This window comes from Porites lutea, chromosome 1 (assembly GCF_958299795.1).
Source record: "Porites lutea chromosome 1, jaPorLute2.1, whole genome shotgun sequence".
Classification (NCBI taxonomy): domain Eukaryota; kingdom Metazoa; phylum Cnidaria; class Anthozoa; order Scleractinia; family Poritidae; genus Porites; species Porites lutea.
The window spans coordinates 51,958,190-51,977,842 of record NC_133201.1 but is presented as its reverse complement, the minus strand read 5'-3'; the positions used below and the strand labels follow the sequence as shown (position 1 = coordinate 51,977,842).

At 40.0% G+C, this 19,653-nt stretch overlaps 3 protein-coding genes across 3 annotated transcripts; 1 reads left to right on the top strand and 2 right to left on the bottom strand.

The window, feature by feature from the left end:
• Positions 1–843: 843 nt before the first annotated feature.
• On the bottom strand, positions 844–19,386 carry LOC140939831 (uncharacterized). The gene is made up of 6 exons (XM_073388868.1): positions 19,233–19,386; positions 17,350–17,463; positions 7,815–7,918; positions 7,297–7,355; positions 2,978–3,135; positions 844–2,000 (listed from the first exon to the last, which is right to left on the bottom strand). Exons 1-6 carry the CDS (start codon positions 19,288–19,290, stop codon positions 1,753–1,755), a joined length of 741 nt encoding a protein of 246 aa, XP_073244969.1. The 5' UTR covers positions 19,291–19,386; the 3' UTR covers positions 844–1,752.
• Positions 13,800–14,643, top strand: LOC140939815 (uncharacterized). Its single transcript, XM_073388867.1, has one exon. The coding sequence runs from the start codon at positions 13,886–13,888 to the stop codon at positions 14,615–14,617; it is 732 nt and encodes a 243-aa protein (XP_073244968.1). The 5' UTR covers positions 13,800–13,885; the 3' UTR covers positions 14,618–14,643.
• LOC140939799 (uncharacterized) lies at positions 14,912–16,154 on the bottom strand. Its single transcript, XM_073388865.1, has one exon. It carries the CDS (start codon positions 16,019–16,021, stop codon positions 14,912–14,914), a length of 1,110 nt encoding a protein of 369 aa, XP_073244966.1. The 5' UTR covers positions 16,022–16,154.
• Positions 19,387–19,653: the final 267 nt, after the last annotated feature.

Below are 19,653 nucleotides of genomic sequence, written 5' to 3'. Positions count from 1 at the left end.
GAAATCGCACTGATTATGATCCCAGTATTTTGGAATATTCGACAGGTGCTGTTGATTCTCAAAAGCGGTGTAGGGTTCGATGTCGAAGCTATCTTCTACATTTGTAAAGTAATTGTCCAGAATCTCTGCAACTAGATTCTGATCTTTAATTATCGTGTTGTTCTCTTTGAGAACAACAGGATAATTAAAGCTTCTCTTTTAATGCATTAGAGGACGGAGCGAGTTACAGAATTCTTTGGGTCTTCCAGTAGCATTTATGCATAGCTGATTAAAGTGATGAATCACCGACTTTCTTCGCATTGTTACAAAACCATTACGCGCGAACCTTTAGGATTCCCATTTTTCAGGTGTTCTTGACTTGCAATATTTTCTCTTGAATACTTTCCTGAGTCTTATGGCCTTTCTTATCTCGGGTGTGATGAATTTTGATCCACCAAAGCTTTCCTTGACTTTTTGACATTTGATTGGGCATGATCACGGTCTAACATCTATTAAGGCGGAGTTTTTTAAAAAAGTTGTAAATATACCGTATGAGCATTCATTTGCTCTGTATGCAAAAAGGAAGAAAAAAAAGGAAGAAAAAGAGGCTAATAATTCTCATCACGAGCAACTTAATTTTTCTTTACAATCATTCGTGGTACTGAACATATAAAAATGAACCGACCATGGTCAAAAGAGTTCCTAAGCAAAATATCATTTTTACTAAGTGCCAACTTAGCATGTTTAGTCCTAGTTAAAATCCATATGAGTAAAAATGGATTTGAAGCAATAGTTAATGTCTCTGCTCCCTTACGATGCATGTTAAACGCGAAGAAACTAAATTATAAAACAAATAATGACAAGTTGGCGTTAATGGGGGAGCACTGTCTTGCGCTAGGTTAGCCTGTGCGACTTCCGGCGATGGCGTGACCTAAGAACCTCACTCATCTCTCTAGCACTACGAGCTGAATGCAATACAGCACTTGCCGGATCGGACAAGAGTATCGGTTTGCAGGCGATATTAAACGGCAACAGGCTTGGGGGAAGTCACTGCGCAGACTTAACCGCACCGCCAAGGAGTGTCCCTAGTTTATTTGATGGCATAGTACAAAACAAAGCCCAAACCTCGTCTCCAAACGGAGGGAGGGAGGGAAAAATTTTACAAGAATAATATACTGAGCGCTAACCTTGCTGAACAACAGAACCTATAAAGTGAACTCTGAACAGTTGTTCCAGGCTTTTATAGCTAGACGAACGTCTGCTGGCATAGCCAGTGGATTAGGCTGTACTACAGACAACAAGGCTGTAAAGTTCTATGCTAGAATACAATGTATCTTAGAGCTTGGTGACCCTGACAACTTGACTACACAACTGCTTTATTGAAAAAAGAACCGCTATGAAGGGGTTTCTGATAACTAGGGTCACGTTCCATTAACTACATTTTTCCGGCGTGACAGTAAAATTGCTTTCAAAATTTATATGAATGTGAAAAAATTGTGCCTTTCTTTTCTGCAACTCGATAGCGGGGCTGGAGAAAAACTGACCTAGCTCTTACTAGTATATTGCTTATTGTTTAACCACTGAAAACGCCTAGCCATTGGTCTACAATTTAAAGCAGCAAAAACTTCAAAGACTTCATTAACAAATCTTATGAAAAGACAACTATAAAAAGAGCACGTGTTAGTGTCTCTACTCCGCACCAACTAAGCCATTTCTACGAGCGAACATAATCAAAACAAGAATCCGCTTTTACTCTCTCAGCTCAAACCGGCTTTAATAGTTGTAAGCGTCGTTTACTTTTCCTTCAACATCTTTATCCCAGACGTTTTCCTTAGACTTAGGTTTTGCCAGCTCAAATTCTGCACCTAAATTTGGCTGAATTCTTGGGCGTGAGATCTTGCTTTTTTTAAATCGGTTGATAAGAACAATAATGACTAACAACAGGACAAAAGCTCCGCCACAAGAAATGCCAATGATGATGGGCAAGCCCAGCTCGTTTTCGTCGTTATCATTTGACGGCTCTGTAATGGAAAAAAGTTACGCATGAAAAAATCGGCATTTCTTTTGCTTTAACCCTCAGAGGGTTAATATACAACTGTAAATGAATATCAATATATAAAACCGACTACAGCTAAAAGGAAGTTTAGTGGGTTTTATATAGTTCACAATAGCAGTAAACTGGGAGTGACATTAAACTTTTGAAAACGTCAGCGACTTCGTGAAACCTGGAAACGTATCCTAAAAGTATTCTTTAATTGTCTGCGCAACCCCCCCCCCCCGTCTGAATTCTCCCGTATATTTCTCTTAAAAAAGCCTGGATATAAGCTTTGCTTTGATTTAGAAGTCGATCGGCATTCATTAAGTATTGGTAAAAGCGTTCTCTTCGAATCCTGAAATGAACGGTAGGCGCTAAGCGCGTGGTAAAAAAAACGACTTTGTTACAACAAATCTTCACAACTTTTATTAAATCGAAGCCCATGCATATTTGCTGAGAGATTCTTAAGAGTGAGTCACTGACGGAAGCGCGGATGTAATTGTTGGTTAAATTTTTGCTTTTAAGTCAAAAAGGTCGGAAGAGGCATCGCCGATTAATTTAAATCTTTTTTTTTACATGCAAAGATGATGAAAAAAAATCTGACATCAGTAAAAGGCAACGTTTTCTTATCCATAAAGGTGTTACTTCTTTATTGTGGTATTGAATGTGTCGGTGAGGAAGTGACACACAAAAGATGTTTTCGAGTGTTCATGTTTCAAAATGGTTTCCAAGTTGTCTTCGAACTGAAGACTGGATAGAGTGTCCAAGGATGTATCGGGAGATGGCTATTTGTGGTAGAAAATGTTAGTAGTTTGCGGAAGTAGAAATAACTGATGTTATGAACTGTAACTCAAAGTGCCTCTTCAATGGCGGCTAAATTCAACATGTACAACAAGGTACAAAGGTACGACTACGACGTCACATGATTTATTACTTCATAACATTACAACAGAAATAATATACCTTGCGTTGGGCGGTTTATCTGCTCCAGAGATTTAGGATCAACTCTTAGGCTGCCAAGATCACCATCACTTATTTTACTCTTGAGGGCTACGAAGACATCATCGAACAATACGCTTGTTCTAAACATTAGTTGGAACTCTGCAACTACACTGCCTTTGCTGGACATGTCAAGTAAAAGGAAAAAGTAACGGTAAGTAATGAGAGAGTTATATCAATCTTGATATTAATTAATGTCCGTTTTTATACTAAGGACGCATTATCCGTCTGAACGAACTTGGGCAAACATTTTGTAGTTCGTCTGATTATGCCTCTCAAGTATTATGCGTCCAGACCAGGGGGGAGGAGGGAAGGTGTCTCCAAGGAAATCTGTGGTACAGTCCGCCTGCCAGTATGACGTCACGTCTCGCGTCAGTAACTTTCAAAATGGAGAGCAAAGTGTTCATCGAAGAGACAGATAAAAGTGTCGATTTTATCACGAAAATACTGTTCCGATTTCTTGGATTTGGAGATTTTAAGGTTTCTATTGTCATAGAAAACTAGATTGAAGTACTTTTTTGGGATGAAATGTCTAGTGATGTAATGAATTTTAAAGATTCCTTTCTGTCGTCGAGCAAATTTTACCAGCAATCATACCGACTGGTCACACTATTGAGGGCCAGTGCACAGCAAGATTGAGGAGTTTAGACACAGCAATAGGAGGTTCATCAAAGGATGTATTATACTTTACATTGTGCGTATGTTTAGCTCTTCAGAGCTAGTGGAACCCCATATCATTCCTCTCAAAGTTCGCTTAGCTGTAACGTTGAAATAGGAAACTAAATGACAGGTATTTGTGAGAGACTTTGAGTATTGAATCTTGTTGCTTTACCGCATTTTAATACTGTATTGGGCATACACCTGTAATTCTGTAACTAAATCCCGAAAACCAATAAAAGGTTTCGTTTAATTATTTTTTGGGGCAAACCCAGTGGAGATTTTAGGGTAATAATATTGATTAGTTAAGACGATGTACAAAAGGCAAGCTAGGTTAACTTTCGCCGGTGGGTCACTGGTAGGTGTTGGGTGTAAATTAGTACAGTTTGTGGTGTACTGTGTGTTGTTTGTCATGATGTCAACTAACATTGAAAAAATTCAGCTGTTTCAGAGGAGGGACATGTCTTGACAGCTTATGGTTTTTTTTCTGGTCGTAAGCTTGGCTAGTATGCAGATCAAAAGCTTTTGAAATCCCTTTTCCAAAATGAAACTCTGGACTTAAGCTTAAAATATATATTGATCCTAGTACATGCTGTTAAAAAAAAGAGACCAAACAGAAAAAAAAACGGTGCAAAGAAACAGAAAACAGCGTCGCCGGGAGTCGAACCCGGTTTTCAATTTATTTGCACGTTCAAGCAACTCCTTGACCACTTTACCACAATGACACACATGGTTTGAAGAATTAATTTTGCCATATGAAAACAATTTTTCGCTGCCATAGACGCTCTTTGCAGTTGGTGGAGCTGTATTTATCATGAATTCAAATATACATTTGAGGAAAATTAGCTTAAAGGCGTATTTCAAAGCTATTTCGCCTTATTTCGGGTTCAACGGGCCGACTCGATGTAGATAATCGATCGAACTAGCTTCACTGAATTTGGTGGAGAAGTAATATATCAAACATGAGATGCAGTGTTTCATCACAAGATGAAACACCGAGAAGAGAGTTGAAAATACGACGCGCAGCGGAGTATTTTTGACGAACTTCGAGGTGTTTCATCTGGTGATGAAAAAACTGTGTCGAATGTTTGATATTTCTTCTCAAACAAAATCATTTTTGAAGGAGAAATTAAGGATGCAAAAATGAGCAGTTTTTCATCTGATATCCAAACACTCATTAAATATTAATTTCCTTTGAATTTTCTTTATGAATTATTAATGAGTTTGAGAATTAGGAGATCAACAGAGGCCCACACTCGAAAGGAATGATATGAAGTTAGGCCCGTTTAATTAGCAAAAGAATAGATGAAATATAAACATGTGTGATCTGTGAATGAAACCTCCTATTCTGGAGACTGGACCTTGCCTATTTTAGAGAAAAAAAGATTTACGTTTTGACGACCATGCCGGTCCCGTGAAATAGATGGCGATACCGCAATACGACCCGCAAAAAAAATTAACAAAATTACACAATCACGGACACAAAATATCAAAACGGTTTACACAAGTAGATAATAGCAACGCCAAAGCTCACGCACATTCGATCAGATAAGCGATATATAGCTATTTTTGCTAGCTTCTTAGCTTTTCCTCGACCTTGCTCGTCTAAATAACTGTCGTATCCCTTGCTAATTTGCACAAGCGACCCGAGGCTTCTTGCCCGTTACTATGTGACGTCATACTGGCAGGCGGAGTGGGTCAAGAACCTTGCGAGGAAAACAATAGAGTTACCTCCCCCCCTCCCTGACCCAGACACTCTTTCTCTACAAAAATCCTGCGTATTTGGGCCCCAGCCAGGTGATATGTTCCAGATCAACTACGAAGTGAATAACACTGAAATTACAGGCCAACTTTTCTGGACTGGTTTGATCTTTCTCGGGGGGTAGAAGAGGAATCATTTGAATCTCGATATTCATGATTCCTGTCGTTTTTGCCTCAATGGTTCATAATTTCTACAAGAATTTTCTTCGAGATTCACGATTTACCAAGAATTTTGATCACCCTATTGACTTAATGATTTTCTCAATGGCATCTTTGTCTCGTTTTGTATAGTTTCTTTGGTGTTCAGACTTCTGTTTTCATCCAGAGTCGGTATTATTTCATATCAGTACCATATCACTCGGTATCGTTTTGACCAAGTATGGAGTTTTTTTGTAACTGGACATTAAGCACCAGAGTTACGGGAGAAACAAGCGGACTGTCAGCCTCGAATGCACGAATTATATAGTGGAGTTCGGGGGCATGCTCCCCCGGAAAAATGTTTGAAAATTGGACTCTCGGAAACGCCATATCCTGCATTCCCTGGATCGAACCCAAGTAATTCATATGTGTACTTTGTTGAGCTTTTCTCAGAGTCTCGCTATTCATGATTTCCGAACCCAAGTACAAAGTCTATTTATGAATTTACCTGACGTATTAAATTCTTTTTATTATTCAGTATAAATATGACATATGAAACATATGAAAGTTTCACCTACTGAAAAAGAACAATTCCAGCCATCGGGTAAAAAGAAAAGATTTCCACCTTACATCTACAAAAAAATCTTGCATCTCGTAAAACCCCCACCCCCCCCCCCCCTCCCCCATCACTTTTCTAATGGTCAATCCCTTACCTGAACAATTTATGAAACAAGAATAAGAATTTAAAATAGCCATGTGTCCATATCAGTACAGTGAATTTACTTTTCTACCCGTGATATAGATTAAGGCTTAATTACCCAATATTACACTGTTTATACTACTACATAAGAAATGACTGCAATTTGATTGGCTTAGAGCTGCAGTGGTATTTCAGCTTAATTTGAAATACCTACATGTGAAAATTACAAACCTTTTTGCAGGTAGTAGTGTAAACAAATAATAGCATGATTTGTACGTGATTGTCTCCAATTTCACTGGCCTAACGGCTCATGAAATTACGTATAGCAATTTTGAAATATCACTAGTAGTATTTATGCCAAATATCACTACTGATCATACTATTACCCATACTTATACTACTACATGAAAACAAAAACCTTTTGAGGATAGTAGTATAAACAAATAATAACATAATTGGTAAGTGATATTTGGCATAAATACCACTCGTGATATTTCAACATTGTCTCAAAGTTTACTCCCCTAAAGGCTCGTGCAATTATTTATAACAATTTCGAAATATCACTAGTGGTATTTATGCCAAATATCACTACAATTCATGCTATTACCTATACAAATTTCACTGTTTGCCTTTGTATACTTGCAACTATTGAGGGCCACAGAGTTATCAGTGTCTTAGGACTACTGTTAAGTGTTTTACCCTCTTTCAATAAAGCCTATTATTATTATTATTATTATTATTATTATTATTAACTATCTGGCAATAATTATCAAATAGTGTTTCCTGGGTTAAGTAAGATCACTCTTAATATCTTTAAGTTTGCAAGTGGGTAAACTCAGTTCTGAAGTTTGGACAGTAACGCACTGCCAATCACATATCAGACTTCGGTTAAATTGATGCATAAACATTTATGCACTCTGTTATGCACTCTATTGACAACTAAAACCGTACCAGTAGTTACTTTTTAAAGTATCATTAATAATAATTAAAGTACCTAATAACTGTTCGCAGTTAGAAATTTATATACCTGAACGACAGAACGTTCACGCCAACCAAATCTTCTTGAGCAGAAAGCGCTTTCATAAGCTGCAAAAGCGAACAGCAAAAAAAACAACAAACAAACAGACAAATTACACTGTATTATCCTGTTCATTTCTAATAAATACTTGGTCACGGCTTGCGTATATTATTATAATTGTTATTCTAATTATTGTAATTATTAGTAGTATCCTATATTATCATCATAATCATCGTCATCATCAACATCATCATTCTTACCATTAGTGTTGTATACCCAAAGAAGCAGAACCTGATTTGTTTACTTTCAAGTTTTTATCTGCACATTTAGGCCAAAATTTATTTGAGGCATGACTTATGTACATTTTTCTTTCAACAAGAGGCCAGGGAGATCAGTAAAACAACATTCAAGATACGATGGCAATCATAACATGAGCGTAAGACAGATCAAAATAATGGTTAAAGTTGTCTATTTTTTTTAACTTGATATTTTTCAACGTAAAGTATGTATTTTGTCCATAAGATTACCTCTCTTTCCAGACGGGCTGATAAATTTTTAAATACAAAGCTTTTAATGTCCCTTAGGTCTTCACTCCAGTCTTCATTGCTGATCCTTATCTTGAAGGCATGTGCTGCAAATGGAGCACATAATTTGAACAATTACTTTTAATCATTATGGTATGTGCCATCTGCAAGAACACAAGACAACGGGTATCTGATGACAGCTCTGAAAGGTGCAGTGGTATTAGTACCAAATTGTTATTTTAAACGTATTTGTATGTTTCAGCAATCACGCACTCCACACGGTGCAAGGGTGACACTGTAATTTCCAGGTTCAGGACACTTCTGACAGTTTGCATGCTTGTCGTGACTTGCTTCAGGGAGACTAATTTTCTAAGAAAGTGAGTGTCGCTAAAGATTAAATTTGCTTTTGTAAGTGTAAGAGACATTTTGCGTTGCGTTACACATTCCGTCATGGTGTCATGTGACTTTATCATGCGACTTTGTGGGAGAACTGGAGACTTTTTGGAGTTTTGACTTGGAACTTGGACTCGAGAATCGTTGAGTTAGATTAAGGAATTTAGTTTGGATTTAAGTGTTACTGCTTACGGAACAGAAACAACAGTTTGGTCCTTCGGAAACCGGATATTCGCATTGGTGTAATAAGTGGACTAATCGGCACTAGTATTGTGGAATTTGCAAGGGACTCGTTCGAACTTGGAAACATTTGGCGGGACTGAGTCCATCGACAACTGAGCTGGAGGAATTATGGATGAAAAAATAAAAGAGTTAAAGAAGAAAAAAAGAACCCTCAAGACAAGTACTCCGAAGCTTCTGAACGAATTAGCGGCGGAATTATCGACGAAAACGCCAAACAAGGAAAATGCCACGGCAAAACTACAGGACATCGACAAGCGACGAGATGAATTGTTAGAGCTGTTGGACTCGCTTCAAACCTTGCAAGGAGAAAGTAGGTGATGATGATGAAGCGGATAAAATGATAGATAGTGTGGATAACGAGACAAAGAAAGCTCGGCTTTTCTTATTGCAAAGTAACAGCAACGAAGGCGAAGGAAATAACACAAGCCCGGATCGGCACATTTAAGAGCGCACATGACAAAGATGGTCACGTGGTCGATGCAAACAAACAGCTCGAGCGAATTCGAATCCCAAAGTTTTCGGGCGACAAGAAGGAATATCAGTCGTCGTGGGCAACGTTTTCCAGTTGTGTGGATGAAACAAATTTGTCAGCTCAGTTTAAAATCTTGCGGCTCGATAGTTGTTTGGTGGGAGAGGCGGCCAAAACGGTGACAGGGCTTGCTTACTCGGATCATGCGTACGAAGCGACTAAGGCAAGGTTGAATCATAAGTATTGGGGAAACATGCGACAGGTTCAAGCCCATATCGATGAGCTACGTAAGATGAGGCCAGTAAACGCCAGTAAATCCAAGAGAGCTAGAAAGATTCGCCGACATAGTGGAGAGGACTACGGTTTCTTTAACGGAAAATAAGAAGTTTGCTGACCTGGAAGGAGGAACATTGTATGCAATTGTGCTGGAAAAACTTCCTCAAGCTCTACTTATAGCCAGTACTACCGTTGGATTAAAGAAAAGGCAAGCATGAAGTCTCTTGAAGCGCTGCGTCATTGGGTTGCTTAGGAGGCTGAGTATCAGGTACAAGCATCAGAAATTAAGCATGGTTTGTCCAGTGTCGGAAATACACGAGGAAAGAGCTCAACCAAGTCTTATTTCGGGACTGCAGAAGAGAAACGTCATCGTCCCTGTAAAGTGTGCAACCCAAAACACCCAATTTGGAAATGTGCTGTGGGAATGGAACATAGAAAGAAATGGGAGACGGCAAAGAAACCTCAGACTGTGTTACCGTTGTTTGGGGAAAGGGCACCTTGGTGACTCATGTACTTGAAGCAGAGAGTGTGGAATTGAAGGATGCAAGGGCAGTCACCATCGGTTACTTCATGAGGAGAAAGTACATACATACAAACCTACATACATACTTTATTGCATAGCTCCCCCTTGGGGGCTCTTCCGCCATACATACACGAATAAAAATAAAATAAAATAAACCAGAAAACTATTTACATTTCGATGATAAAATAACGAATTTCTATAAATAATAATGATAGTAAAAGAACATTAATTTTAAAGACTAGTTACATTTCAATAATAAAAAACTATCTATGAATTGAAAAGATATTTATAAATTCTCTTTTTAAAAGCGTTAAGATTTCCCGTGTCTCTTATGTCTTTAGCTATACTGTTGTACAGTTTTGCCCCACGGTAGGTGAAAGTCTTTCGGCCAGTGGCCAGCCTATACCGAGGCAACTTAAGGTCATTGTTCTGTCCAGTGACTCTGGTGAGTTTTTGCACGATATTGAAAGCGTCCGTGAAGGTACACCATCACTAGGTCGTTAAAAAGCCCTTGATCCCTTACGTTAAGCCATTTAAGGGACTTCAGGGCTTCTGGAACATGATCGTACTTTCTTAAACCAGCTACGATTCTGCAGGTATTGTTCTGAACTAGCTGAAGTTTTCTAACGTTCTTCCTGTTAGTGCTACTCCATACCGTCGAACAATAAAATAACTTGCTGAAAACGAAAGCATTTATAAGATCAACGTTTTTTTTAAGAGATACTTTATCCTATTAACTCTCGTTAGTTTAAACATACAGTCAGAGGCAGTGTCAGTGATATGTTCGTTAAAGTTAAGATGACAATCTATATACACTCCCAGGTCCTCTGCACCTGTTACACGGAGGGGGAGGCTGACACACGCGTGACAGAGGAAAACAAATCTAGTACATATGAAACAGTACAGGAACATGAACAGAGGAGTATTATTGCCTTGCGTACTGTTCCGGTCGTTCTGAAACATTGGGAGAGACGCTTGCAAGTTAATCGTTTCTTGGACGAAGGCAATGATACGTCGTATGTTAACGAGGAAATGGTAGAGGAATTGGGGTTGGATGGTAGTAAGGAAAAAGAAATTATCAATGTTGCTAATGATCAGAAAGTCAATTTAATGTCAGCAACCATGAAGATTGGTTTGGAGAGTCTGGATGGTCGAGTGGACATAGTCATTGTAGCGAAAACATCTAATAACATCTGGTGGGATAAAACCCACCAACTGGCTGCAAATCAAAGACCAGTGGAAACATTTGAGGGACATTCCTTTTAAGGAAAAGAGCCAGTTGCATTATCTGTTGTATTGGCTGGTGATGTGAGCCAAATGTATCACCAGATACTTCTTAGACCAGAGGACAGGGCCCTGCGCAGATTCTTATACAGGAACCTGGACAGTGGGGATACTCCAATGGTTTACGAGTTTAAGAGGTCTATTTTTGAAGGGTGTTAAGTGGCCATTTTGTGTCCAGTTTGCTTGGCAACATCATGCCTTACTTCACAAGGAGAAGTACCCATTGGGAGCTAATGTAGTTCTAAAACACTGTTATATCGATGATCTGATGTCATCCGCACCTACGGTGGATGATGCCTAGGAAACAAGAAAGCAGCTAACCGAACTAGGAGACTTGGCTGGTTTTCCCATCCGCAAGTGGATCTCTAATGAACCGGATGTAATTGCTGACATTGTAGAAGGAGATCGGGCTTCTGAGATAGACTTAGAGAATAAAGAATTGCCAACAACCAAGACTCTGGGTGTCCTGTGGGCCGCCACAGACAACAAATGTTCCTTTAGACACTCATTACAGTTGGGTGGATTTGAGTTCACCAAGACGAATGTTTTGAGGCGAACAGCATCAGTTTACGACCCATTAGGCTTCTTATCATCTTACGTAATCAGGTCCAAGTTGTTGACACAAAAGGCATGGCTGGAGGCACGGGATTGGAATAGACTGTTGCCGACACATCATCAGCGAGAATGGACAAAGTGGTTTCGAGAATTGAAAGACCTTGAACTTGTAAAAATCCCAAGGTGTTTGAAAGACCTAAGTCTTAAGGTGGAGGAACTGAGCATTCATACATTCAGTGACGCCTCAGAGAACGCATACACAACTGTAGTTTACGCACGTCATGTGTATGAGGGTGACAACATTACTGCTCGATTGATTATGTCGAAGTCTCGGCTGGCACCATTGAAAGCAGTGAGCATCCCCATATTAGCGCTGTTGGATGCACCAGTCGGATTGCGATTAACAAGACAAGTTTGCTCTGCACTCAAGATAACTACAAATGGAGTGACCTCCTGGGTGGACAGTATGAATGTGGGGTACTGGATCCAAGGTCAGAGTAAAGAGTATAAGCCGTTCATAGCCCATCGTGTTGGAGAAATTCATGAGTTGAGTTGGTGGAATGGGCCCGAATTTCTGAAGAAGTCAAGACAAGACCGGGCAGAGTGCAAGTTTCACTAGCCAACGTCAACAGAGAACCTTGAACTTAAAGGAACAAAAGAAACAGGAACAAAGGATGCTCTAGTTACCAAATAATTGAAGAAGGTGAAGAAACGGCTAGTGTCGAAGAGGTGTGACGATTGGACCCCTCGAGATACTCGAAATGACTTAGGTACCGAGTCAAAACAAAAGGAGAACTGGAAATTGGGTTGTCTGAGCAAAGAGAGAAGGGTGAACTGAAGCCATTGGAGCTTCAAAACGGTGAGGAATTTATCATTCGGGAGGTTCAGTCTAAAGTGTACTCAGCAAAGATATAGCCATTGAGAAGGAACAAGAAAAAACCCTACGAGGAAGTGCATTGGCACCATTTAATCCAGTATTAGTTAATGGCATTTTGAGGTCCAACACCAGACTACGTCATGTGGACAATCTCGCATAGATGAAAAGTGTCCAATCATACTGCCTAAGAGGAATCACGTCACAGGACAGATCGTTAAGTACTGCCATGGATTAGAGGGTCATCAGATGGGGCTTAAGTATACGATTAATCATTTACGGGAGAAATACTTAGCGGTCCATGTTCGTGAACAAGTGAAAAGAGTCATGAGAGGATGTTTTGAGTGTGCGAGACGATTTCGATCAAAGCCAGCTCACTAGAAAATGGCGCCGTTACCGAAGATTAGACTGCAGCAATCCTCTAGAGCTGTACAGTAGACTCTGGAGGACCTTTCTTAACTAAGAAAGGACGTGGAAGAGTGCGAGCTAGGCGCTATTTGTGTTTGTTTCTCTGTTTGAAGACCCATTTTTGCCACTTAAAGATGGCGTCGTCTTGTCAGATTAGGGAGCTTACGAATCGACTACTTTCGCACGACGACGCCGTTGGATTGCGTGACATACCTACTGCGCATGCCTGTCTTGGCACTTGCCGGCGTCGAGCAAAAGTCAACGACGTTGGTAAGAGCGATTTTCCGGCGTCTTAAAGAAAGCAGGACGTGAGGTTAGTTTTCAAAGTTTTCTATCGATAATTCACGTGTTTTTGCCAGAAAAATCAAAGTATTATATTAGTAACATGTTCTTTACCAATGTCTTTGACTTTTTTTGTCTGTTTTCATTCAATTCTACCTTCTACAGCCATGGCAACTCATGAAGGCGCTGGCGAAGACACGAAAAGGTATGAATGAAAAGTTGATTGCTATATGGACATCTTTCTTTTTAATCACACTGCACTGAAGTATAAGACATTTTCTGGTGCTCATTAAATTTGAAAGGACCGAAAAGTCGCGTATCTTTTTTTTTTTGAGTTGTCACATCAACAGTAAGAAACAGAGCCGAGTTGGCTATAGCAAGTAAGTTTACATACTTCGCTGAACCAAAAAAAAAATTTCTTACCCCGCCAGCTTTCAAAACAATTTTAAAGTCAATGAAAAGTTTAGTTTTTACTCCTTTTCTCTTGTTAAGAGGGATCTTATAGCTAGCTTGGTGTTGTAGAAACACGCAAACTTTCCTTGACTTACAGCTGTGCTTGCTTTTCTGCTCGCTGTGCGAACAGATTTTGTTGTTTTTCATTTTCCATTGTATTATTTTCTTAAGCTTGTGAGACAATCAACCAGCGAGTGTGATCTCATAGATAAATAGCTAGCGGAGAAACGTTACCTTAACAGTTAGCTTAGTAAGTTAGTGATTTAACTGTTCAGTAAATTATATTTATATATTTTTATAATTTTTTTCACAGAATGCCGAAAATGAAGTGGTCAGTTAAACATGACACCATATTTGGTCGCGAACTCCTTAGTTGGGAACTATGGAAGTACCGTTCAGGCACCAGAGAGCGGGGAAACTGTTTAGACGAAATATGCAAAATTCTGAATAACATCAAAGAGCCCCAATTTTGCGTTTCGCAAAAGGGTTTGAGGGACCGCTTGAAAATCCTGGAAAGGGATTCCAAGGCCAGGAAGAGAGAGGCCGAGAGGGGCTCGGGAATTTCCCCCGAATACCGAGAAATAGATCAAATAATGGAAGACTATATGGAGAGAAGAGAGGAGGAAGAGAAGACCAAGGAATCCCGCACTGATGTGGATCGAAACAAGGCAGATCAAGATAAAGCAGCAGGCGAGGAGATGAGGGAGAGAGCGATGGAGAGGCTAGCTCAGACTAAGAAGAGAAATGGCAAAGATGAACCACGAAAAAAGCGCCAAAAAAGTGGTGACACCCTTGACTATCTAAGGGAGGCAGCGGAGAGGGACTCTCAGTTAAGGCGAGATGAGCTGGACATGAAGAGGAGGCAAGACGAAGCTACAGCTGCTACCCAGCAAGCATTGTTCACTCAGCTGCGGGACCAGCAACAGTTACAGGTGCAGCAACAGCAACAGCAGCAACAGCAGTTTATGCATATGATGCAAATGATGCTTAACAGCCAGCAAGCGCAAACACAAGCAGTCATTGAACTCTTAAAAAAGGGACCGTAGTTATGATCGGAGTAGTTATAGTTCAGTTTTCTTGTAAACACGAAACTTATTTTTTCGTTGTTGTTTTTGGTTTTGTAATATAATACCATGAACAAGCAACCTTAGCCTTCGATGTTGATTTTCATCACTTTATTGTACGTACATGTTCTGGCACGCGTGTTAACACTACTATTGGCTTAACATGTGTTCTTTTTTGAACTTGAGTTCTATTGCATTTCAAATTAAACCTTCAAGCGACTAGAGTGTTTATGTTGTATAACTGGAGTATCGCAAGTGTATCTTGAGCACATTATATCAAATGAAGTATTCCTCTAGAGTTGGCGGATTAACACCAAAATACTCGGACGTAACAGAACCGTATAAAATGCTTCGTGCATTCTGCATTAACGCACATGTTACATACATCTTTCCTACAGCACTCAATCCGATTTTCAGATTCTTTTTAAAATCTAAGAACTTAAAATAATTGACAATATCCCCGAATATCCACTCGACGGAAGAGCGAACTGTGCTCATTGAGGTGTTAAAATCTTGTTGAGCTGGGGTCAGGACTGCGCCTTTATAGGGCCTTTGTAGGTGTGCACGTATCGGATAGGCGGGGTCACCGTACACGCAGAGGGGAAGGCCAGTTACGGGGCAGTTGGAAAACCTTTGCAGTTCCTGCAAGAATCCGGAGGCAGCTAGCATGAAACTGTCATGGCGTCTTCCCTCAACTGGGCCAAATAGATTCCCCACTAATCCATTAGGCAAAGCGACAGCCTGAAACTTAATAGAGTGGACACGTTTATGGCCATTGTAGATGGATCGCTGGTTTTCGTTAGGCCTACAAACTGGACGTACAGTTCCATCCATGAATCCCCAGCAGTTATCTAGGGCAGCTCCTGCCTGTTGGATAGCATCAGCATACTGGCGAAGCTTGGGAGGGGATAACAAATCATGATTATACCTTGTAAGCAGATGATGCCAGCGCTCATAAATCAAGTCCATTATGTGGTTATTTATGATAGAAATCTCAGGAACCGGTCTGGCAAAATGGTAAACCAAATCTCCGTATCGGCAAGGGTAGGCATAGCGCTTAAGATACATGCATAATGCAGGTACCGAAGGTACTAATAAACCATTGTAAGTGGTTATCTCGTCAGGTAACTGCAGCTGTTCCGCAAGTTTATAAATGTCATCTCTGTAGAAACGAAACTCAACCTTGCATTCGTCGTTTGTTTTCTCGTCCAAATCGAACCTTTCGTAGTTCCAATACGGAAACTCTGGGTTTTTTGACTTATGAGCATCGTATAAAAGTACAAATTCTTGTTCTTTTAAAAGGTTGTTTCGATAAGCGTAAGCAATACAAGCTCTTGTTTCTCTGAAGTTAGGCATTTTGGTTTGAACAACCCGGCTTATGATCATGAAGTGATAAAAAACAAACTTCAGAAACGGCGGGAAAATTTGCAGCAAGCGCACCAACGTCGTCGTCTTTACTTAAAATCGTAAATTCAAATTTCTAGATGACGGCGACGCAGGACTATGACGTGGCCCAACGGCGTCGTCGTGCGAAAGTCGTCAGTTCGTAAGCTCCCTAATGACTGCGCGGAGAGGATGGCCGTAGCAAATGTTAAGTGACAATGGAACGAACTTTGTTAGCGCATCGAGGAAACTGCGGGACCTAGTCTCAGCTATAAACCAAGACAAGATACAACGGATGACCTCCAATAAAGGAGTGAGTTGGAAATGGAATCCACCTGTAGCGCCACATTTTGGTGGAGTCTTTGAATCTCTGATCAAGTCAACGAAGCCAGCTATTTTTGCTGTACTCAGTGATGCAGAAGTTAATGATAAGGAGTTGGGGACAATCTTCATTGGGGTAGAAAGTCTGCTGAGTTCGAGACCATTAACAGCTGTGAGTGACGACCCTAACGACGACCGCGTCTTGACTCCAAATAACTTTCTGATCTGGAAGATGGGTGCTGATTTTGTACCGGAGAGCGTCGACACCGTGCCATTTAATCCCAAAAAGCGCTGGAGAAGACTACATGAGCTCACAAGACATGTGTGGAACCGATGGATAATAGAGTACTTACCGCAGATTGGATCAAGAGAGAAATGGTACTTCCGTAACGACAATTTGCAAGTTATAGATGTTGTCGTTGGTATTGATCCCGGTACAGTGAGGCGACAGTGGAATGTTGGGCTCATCGAGCAGACGTACCCCGGCCCAGACGGCCTTGTGCGAGTGGTGGTACGGGTTAATGGCAAGACCCTTAAGCGAGCGATAACTAGAATCTCTCCGCTGAAGATTCGGGTCGTCGAAGCGTAATCAGATTAATGAGTAACGAGAACTGTTCAAAGAACTATGATATTTAAACTAAGGATGTATTTCAGTTAAAATGTATTCGAATTTCAGATTCTCTGTAATTCGGGAGGGGAAGAAATGTAACAAACATTTTGCGTTGCGTTACGCATTATGTCGTGGTGTCATGTGACTTTATCATGTGACTTTGTGGGAGAACTCGAGACCTTTTAGAGTTTTGACTTGGAACTTGGACTCGAGAGGCGTTGAGTTAGATTAAGGAATTTAGTTTGCATTTAAGTGTTACTGTTTACGGAACAAAAACAACAATAAGGATACAGACCTAGACTTAATAACAACCACTTCTGGACAGCGATGAATCTGAAAATGACCAACGCCGTTGTCGGAACTTTACACTTTAATGTCGTTGAAAATTATTGTTTCCTACCTGTCATTTTTTCTGTTTCTTTCGACGGAGGTGTTGGCGTTGGATCAACGTTAGCAACCCTTGATGAACTAAGTCTGGCTGGCAGATATGTCGTTGCCGTTGGCTGTACTAGTCCTGGCGGGGAGGAGTAGGAAGTGCTTAGGGAGGGCAACAGATCTTTCATCGAATAAGTTACTGAATATTGAGATGAAACCATTACTGTGAACTTACTGCGCTTTTCACAAACATGCGAATTCTGAAGTTCAAAAGCCAACTGACGATTGCGTTTTTCGCTGCCGTCAATCATCTTAACGGACCTCTTAGGAAACAGAACTTTACTTTAACGGGTTCAAAAGGTCATGGTTTGTGATTTGTAATTGGTGGATTTCGATCCGTTTTATGTGTTTCTGTGTTTCCAGGTTCGTTGCTTGTGATCGTAATTATGATTGACGGCAGCGAAAAACGCAATTGTGAGGGCGGCCTTTGAACTTTAGAGTTCGTATGTTTGTGAAAAGCTCAGTAAGTTTGGCCTGCTTTCTGGCACTGATGACCCGGTTGTCGTAACTGCACTGCTTGGCAACACTGGACGGAAGAAACGTGTTTAGCAGTTATTAAATCGGCTTTCGTATGATGTGAAGAATTATACAGGTCGAGGAGGATGTTATAACTGTTATCCGCCGAGGCTGTAAGCCGATGAGGATTACCTCCTCCGAGATTTGCATATTTCTTCTTATCGCACGACAGCCGAATTTCTGTTTTTTTTTGGTCAATATATTGCTAGGTTCTTAACAAGCTGACCTTTCCGTAGACTTCCTTAAAAAACTTTGACCTGTTTCCCAGGACGTTTTCAGGAGATAAACATTATTTTTTTCCTGGCACATATTCCTCAAAAAGTAGATAACATCCATAGAGCAATATTTTTTGTTATTCTTGCATTTCTTGCGCCAACATTTAGAAAAAAAATTCATCTATTTCTTCTTGGGATAGCCGTGAACGCCCGCTATCTTTAATTCTTTCTATACCTGGACACCCAACCGACTGAAATTTGTGCATGTAAACCCAACGAAAAGTCGTTTCTACCTCCCTCGATGTAAACGGCCCCTTAAAAAAGTTCGACAAAATAACAGGATTTCGAGCTAGTTCAAAGTTTTTCTCCTTTTAACCCAAAACCACCTTGGAACGACTTGGAAGTTTTCTTTACATCAGTGATCAAGAATTTATTCCTTATGAAGTCGTTGCACCCAATTTTGGGGACCCGTATTTTGAACATTGACGGGCGAGTGACAATTTGCATTTTTACACGCAAATAATATAAAGTCGACGTTTTTCTTTGTGGTCTTAAAATAAATTCCGGAATTGCTGCTATTGCTAAGGGTGACTGATGAGAAGGTTTTACTCAAAAACAGTGACATGATCGAAACATTTAGGATTTAGTCAGTCTTCATTGTTTATAAGGACTTTTGCCAAGAAACCGGGTTCAAGTTTTTTCTTCCCCTTGGGCAAGAACTGACTACCTCAAGCGTAGTTCTAGTTACAGTGGTGCTCACTTATGGAACAATCTCCCTGAGGATGTACGCACAGTCAGTTCTCCAGACGACTTCAAGGGAAATATTCATTCGTGGTTTCTTGATCAGTATTCCCACGCGGCAAACATGTAAAACAGTTTAAGGACAATTTAATTTATTTGCTATTGTTATACTGATATTTTTAACACCGTATATAAATATCGCTTATCATTTATTCATTCATAACCTCGAGCCTTACTTTTTTTATACAGTACCCATACTAACTAAAGAAATACGGTGCATGAACATGTACATTAGTTTTGCGAACATTCAAATACAGTATTAAGAAAATCACCCAAGTCAACGTAAAAAGAACACTGTTTAAACTGGTCTTGATACCTGTCTCACAATGAATTCCTGTAAATCCAGCCACACAAGAACATGAGTAATTGCTCATTCCATCTATGCAGGAACCGCCATTATTGCACGTGGAATTTAAGCAATAATCAATATCTACGAGACAAAATTGAGAGACGCGTTAAAGCTTTTCAAACCGGAATTACAGTTATTCAAGATTTCTTGACCAATTGGATACACTTGAAAAATGTCACCATTCAATGACCTCTCCGAAAAAATAAAATAGGGAAAGATCGGGATACAGTATTTTAAGTGCAGCGAGTTAATTATATGACGTTTAAAGTTAAAACGAATTGGCAGAAAAATGTGTAGAGGATATTTTTAACATTATGAGGCAGATACTATAAAATCTTAGAAATGCTGATTTTGAGTAAGGAACTGAGAAAAATATTGGAACATTAGA